This window comes from Portunus trituberculatus, chromosome 31 (assembly GCF_017591435.1).
Source record: "Portunus trituberculatus isolate SZX2019 chromosome 31, ASM1759143v1, whole genome shotgun sequence".
Taxonomy (NCBI): Eukaryota; Metazoa; Arthropoda; class Malacostraca; order Decapoda; family Portunidae; genus Portunus; species Portunus trituberculatus.
The window spans coordinates 15,092,778-15,098,777 of NC_059285.1; the positions used below are offsets into that span (position 1 = coordinate 15,092,778).

A 6,000-nucleotide genomic window follows, 5' to 3' on the forward strand; every position below is an offset into this window, starting at 1 on the left:
AAATGTTCCAACTATTTTTTCTCATGGGCTATATACAGTACATCCTTCTCGTTCCTGAAAACATAACTTGAGTTGTCTTTTGCAGGGCTCTACACACAGGTAGGATCTCTGAAGGCTTCTAAAAAGAGTATGATGTTTTGTCATTAAATCCTCTAACTCCTTCTACTTCTAATTTTCTTTACACTGTTCTTGTTCTTCAAAACTATAAATGGGATCTCTAAAAGGTTATAAAGTGGATCTAAATTGCTTTTGTCTCTGTTATTCTGAAAACAGCACGTCACTTCCACTACATTAAAAAGGCTCTAATTGACATTATTCGTTGTTTTTAAGTGTTTTTATAGTTCTAATGAGAGATTAACATGATTTCTACACCATGAACAGGAGAAACACTTCAGAGAACCCGGCTGATCATCTATGGAACTCCCTGCTGCTTCTGTATTTTCAACTTCCTGTGACTTGAATTCATATAAGAGGGAGGTTTCAAGACATTTATCCCCCCTCGCTTTTTTTTTTTTTTTTTTTTTGCTATCTCTTCAGACCTGCAAGGAGACTGACAACTTAGTGGGCCTTTTTTTTTCTTTCTTGTTATGTTACCCTTAGCAAGGTTTCCCTTCTTACATAGGCCCATATTCGGAAACGCTTAGCTCTTTCACCACGGCTATTTTCCAAGGCCACAGAGATGATTAGCGGGATTTGCAAGAGTGTTTCTCCAGTTAATAATATAGAACCCTCGTCAATGTACCTCTAGAACCGTAAAAACACCTTAAAAACTAGTGGAAACTTAAATAAAACGGGCTGAAATAATGGAGGTGAAGCGCGGATGTGTTTGAGAATACGATCCATAAAAGCAGCAGTCGTGGAGAGAGCAAAGCGCCTCATACTTACATCAGGAGTGAACATGTGCTTGAGACCGGCGCCAGCTCCCTTCAGTGTGACAGCACGACCGAAGAAGATGATGAGGATGCAGTAGGGGAAGAGAGCCGTGAAGTACACCACCTGGGGAGAGAAAAGTGGATGAGGGGTGACACGTGTTGATGGATGACAGTGTGTGGTTACTGGTGTGTTGAGAGGTGATGGACGTATTGAAGGGTGATCTTCTGATACCCCAAAGACCCTTCCTTCCTAATGTCAATAAAATAGTCTAATCACACACAAATCTCAAGGTAAAAACGTGTACTAGTATTGAAGGGCTTAAAATAGTGAAGACTGTGACCATTAATTTTCTGACACCCCTTAGACCCTTCCTAATGTCAATAAAATAGTCTAATCGTATACAAATGTCAAGGTAAAAACGTGTCCCAGTACTGATGTGGTTAATGACGCAATAAGAATGAAGTTTTGCCTCAGAACAGCTGATTGTCTACTTATCAACATGAATTCATCTTGTTTATTTTTTTCCTGGCCTCCTTATAACGGTAAGTCAATTGAACCAGTTTCTCTGAGGATGTCTATTTTTTTTTTTTTGTTCTTGTTCTTGATTTTGTTGTTCTTCTCGACTGAATTTTAAAGGGTTAAGTCTTGTTGCTGTTTTGTTGCTTATCTTTTGTTTCACTATATCTTTTTCTTTTACTTTCTAATTAATATATCGATACTTTCGTCTTGTAATCTCTCTCTCTCTCTCTCTCTCTCTCTCTCTGTTAAACTGGGCATTTTTTTACATTTTTTTCCTAAAAATTACAAACATATTTCTTTAGCTCTAATGATATTTTTTCAACACACACACACACACACACACACACACACACACTCTCTCTCTCTCTCTCTCTCTCTGCACCACCTAACCATTTATACAGCAAGGCAACAAATAAGTACATTCCAGCAAGCGGCGGCGGCGGCGGCGGGCGGGACGGCGTGCAGAGAGATGGAGGCAGGCTATAATAGATGTACCGTAACTTCCACCCCCCTCTCTTCCTCCCCCCCCTTTCCCTGACTAACAATCCGCCCGCTAGATTTCCCGACGCAGCCTAACTAATTTCTCTCCCCTGCGTGATGAATGGGTTAAGTTACGTAGAGGGAAGGTTTGGTAGGGGTTGGGTATAGTTAGTCTATTAGGGAAGGTTTGGTGGGGGTTGGGTATAGTTAGTCTATTTGTGTTTTTATTTATCTATTTCTTTTTTTGTGGGGGAGGGTGGAGGGCAGTGGGTTATGGTTAGGCGAAGGTTGAGTGATGTATTAGGTCAGGTTAGGTTAGGTTAGCTTAAGTTAGGTAAGGTTTGGTAAGGTTAGGTAAGGTAAGGTTAGGTAAGGTAAGGTAAGGTTAAGTAGAGTTAGGATACGTTAGACTGAAACTAGAAATATTACATTACGTTAGGAAAGACTGTGTTAGGTTATGTTAGGCAACGTTAGGTTAGATTTAGAGCAAGATAGATAGACTTTGACCTCTTTAGTAGTGGGACGTATTTTTACCACGAGTTTTGTGTACGATTAGACCATTTTATTGACATTAGGAAGGGCATATGGAGGTCGGAAGATTAATGGCCAGACCTTTCACTCTCTTATTCCCCCACATGAGTTTCTGAAGCTGCATAAAATCACCAAATAGTAACCAGAATGAATATGGAAACGTGTCATGCTACATTTAGGTGAAGAGAAATTACATCGAGAGGAATGAATTTTTAGTATAATTTTCAAGTAGATATTTTCATGAGTGGAAATTACTTAGAAGATTACGAGGAACATTAAAAAAAAAAAAAAAAAAAAAAAAAAAAACAAAGGAGAACTGCAGGAAACCACCAAACCTACACGTGGCAGTCCCTGTACCAAACACACCTGTCACCCTGACACACCGGTCACCCTCACACACCTGTCACCCTCACCCATAACAAGGACCTAACCTCTTCATACACCCTGACGACTCACCACCAAGAATATAATTACTGAGACTTAGGGATTCACCCACCACTGAATTCAACAACGCCTTATTTCCAACCACTATGAAAAAACCCAACAGTGTCAGCCTTCAACCTAATATTCCTGCTAATAGGCTTTTGAGAAACACGCATTTACAGTCTTTGCCATTCACCTACTGTCCTCAACAACCCAATTTTTCCTACCTCTATTAAAAACTCAACTACTTCAACCCAGAATTTCTCACCTATCCTGCTTTCTGGCCTCTGAGAGATACGTATTAACAGAGTTTGCCATTCACGTACTGTATTCAACAAGCCAATTCTTCCTACCACTATCAAAATTTTAAAACCCACCTATATTAACCTTCAACCCGATATTTCCCATCCTAACTTGCTTACTGACCCTTGAGAAACACACATTTACAGAGTCTGCCATTCACCTACTGTACTCAACAATCTAGTTCTTCCCACCACTATTAGATACAACCCATTCCTTCTCACCTCTATTAAAACCCAGCTATATTAACCTTCAACCCATTATTTCTCATTATCGTACTCAATGACCCTTGAAAAACACGTCTTAACATGTCACCGCTCAACACAGCAGCGGACGACGAGTGGAACGCAATAGAGAAGACAATCACCACCACCACCACCACCAGCACCACCTGCAACACTCACTGGAAACGAGACACACTGCATTCACTCACGTCCAATTACTAGCCTTGTGTTCATCCCTCGTGCTTACCTGTGCTAATTAATGGCTCTCCTAATGGCCATACTTGATCTAGCATCCCGTATTTCCTCTCTCTCTCTCTCTCTCTCTCTCTGAATTGGATAATCTTTACCTGCCTAACAATACCTGTGTGAATTAATGAGTGTATTATTTATATATGTACACACCTGAGTTTGCTTTAATTTGACTCTCTCTCTCTCTCTCTCTCTCTCTCTCTCTCTCTCTCTCTCTCTCTCTCTCTCTCTCTCTCTCCACATTGACACCATTTACTCTTTTATTATTTCTATTTTTATTCTATTTGTCTTTGTTTCTTCTTTATTCGTTTCTCAGTTTGCTCATTCCTGTTTTCTTTTTCTTATTTTATTTGATTAGTTCATTTTCTCATGTGTTGTTTCTCTTTTTGTGTGAGTTCCTACGTAATTTAATTAAAATTTTCTTAAACACACACACACACACACACACACACACACACACACACACACTCTCTCTCTCTCTCTCTCTCAATAACATCATCTTCACACCGTCACATCAAATCGCCGACAGGAATATCACGCCCCTTAAACTGAGAAAGGCGCAGCAGAGAGAGAGAGAGAGAGAGAGAGAGAGAGAGAGAGAGAGAGAGAGAGAGAGAGAGAGAGAGAGAGAGAGAGAGAGAGAGAGAGCACTTAAAGAAGACAGACTCACTGGCCGCTGAAGCCCTCCTCCCTGCCTGTCTGCCTGCCTCCCTGCCCGCCTGCCTACCTCCTGCCCGCCTGCCTACCTGCCTGCCTGCCTGCCTCGCTGCTTGCCAAAGGTGAAAGTTCATTCTCTTACCAGCTACACGATCACACGCACGAGAGAATACCGCTTTTCATTCGTGCTTTTCTTGATAGACAATGTGGGTTTGTGGTAGTTAAACAGCTCCTCCTCTCTCTCTGTCTCTCATCTCCGTGGCCTTTGAAAATACAGTCTTAACGAGAGAGCAAAGCGTTTAATTCAAGAATACAACACTTAGAGGTGAAGGAGAAGATGGAGACATAGAAGAGGTGGCTAATAAAGAATAAGGGTGGAAGAGTGGAAAGAAGGTACGAAGTTGTGGGGAATAGAGGAGAAGAAAGGAGTGAAGGAAAGGAAGTGGGATGGAAGGAACTGGAATGAAGATAGTATATGTAAATAAGGAAGATAAATTGAAATAAAAAGGGATAAGAAAGAATTAAGGAGATGGAATAACAGAGAGAGAGAGAGAGAGAGAGAGAGAGAGAGAGAGAGAGAGAGAGAGAGAGAGAGAGACCGCAGGAGTTTTAACATGTACGGGCGCAAGTGACCAGTGACCAGTGCAGAGTGGAAATTAGACTCGCTTTTCGGCAGAACTGTCTGGATGAATCTTGCGTGTACCTGACCACCTGCACCACACACACACACACACACACACACACACACCTGCACCACACACACACACACACACACATTCCTAAACGCTCATCAAAATAGTTGTCTGTCATCATCAAAGCAAAGAATATTGTGCTCGTTACTCTCTCTCTCTCTCTTCTCTCTCTCTCTCTCTCTCTCTCTCTCTCTCTCTCTCTCTCTCTGTCTGTCTCAAATATCGCTGGCTTATTTATTTACTTATTTACCTTTTGCTTATTAGGAAGTGGAACAGAATGAACTCAATGCACTTTAACTGAGAGAGAGAGAGAGAGAGAGAGAGAGAGAGAGAGAGAGAGAGAGAGAGAGAGAGAGAGAGAGAGAGAGAGAGAGAGAGAGAGAGAGAGAGAGAGAGAGAGAGAGAGAGAGAGAGCAGTTCGTAATGTTTTGAGATGGACGAGAAATAGAATAAAAAATAACAACGGAATAAGATAAAAAAAAAAAAAAAAAAGAGCCACGTTTGATTTTGAGTTGAGTAATGGAGTGGAGAAATGAATAAATACGTAAATAAATAAATAGATAAATAATGGAGTGTTTAGTGGACTTGGTGCTTGATAATGGAGAGCAATAGATAAATAGATTAATAGATAACATAAAAATTGAATGAAGAAAAATAATGGAAGTTTAATCTTGAGCTTACCAGTGTTGAGAGATAAATAAATAAATAAAAAATAATGATAAAAATAGATGAAAATTAAATGATCTTTGTTTAATCTTTGCCTTACTGATGAAGCTAAAAATAGATAAATAAACAAATAAATAAATAAATGAATAAACGAATAAATAAAAATAACACTAACATGAAAGATAAATAAATAACAGCAAGACTCGTTTCATCTCCAGCTTACAAATAAAATGACGACAAAAAGTAAATAAGTAAATAAACAAATAAATATAATTGCCAACAACACTCCACTTGTCCAGTTTTGAGGTCAATAATGAAGTCAGCACATCCTTGAACGTTCGTCTCCCTTGATCTTCCTCCCACTGACCCTCCTCCTCCTCCTCCTC

General features: G+C 40.0%; 1 protein-coding gene and 1 long non-coding RNA gene across 4 annotated transcripts in view; one reads left to right on the forward strand and one right to left on the reverse strand.

Annotated features, from left to right (window-relative positions):
- LOC123511700 (sodium- and chloride-dependent transporter XTRP3A-like) overlaps nt 1–6,000 on the reverse strand; it is a 102,764-nt gene that overhangs the window by 22,003 nt on the left and 74,761 nt on the right. For all 3 annotated transcript variants that reach the window (XM_045267769.1, XM_045267768.1, XM_045267770.1), the window contains exon 4: nt 886–996. In XM_045267769.1, the coding sequence (XP_045123704.1) occupies nt 886–996 (111 nt within the window). The remainder of the gene's footprint in view (nt 1–885; nt 997–6,000) is intronic.
- LOC123511703 overlaps nt 1–6,000 on the forward strand; it is a 30,573-nt gene that overhangs the window by 19,856 nt on the left and 4,717 nt on the right. The window lies entirely within an intron of this gene.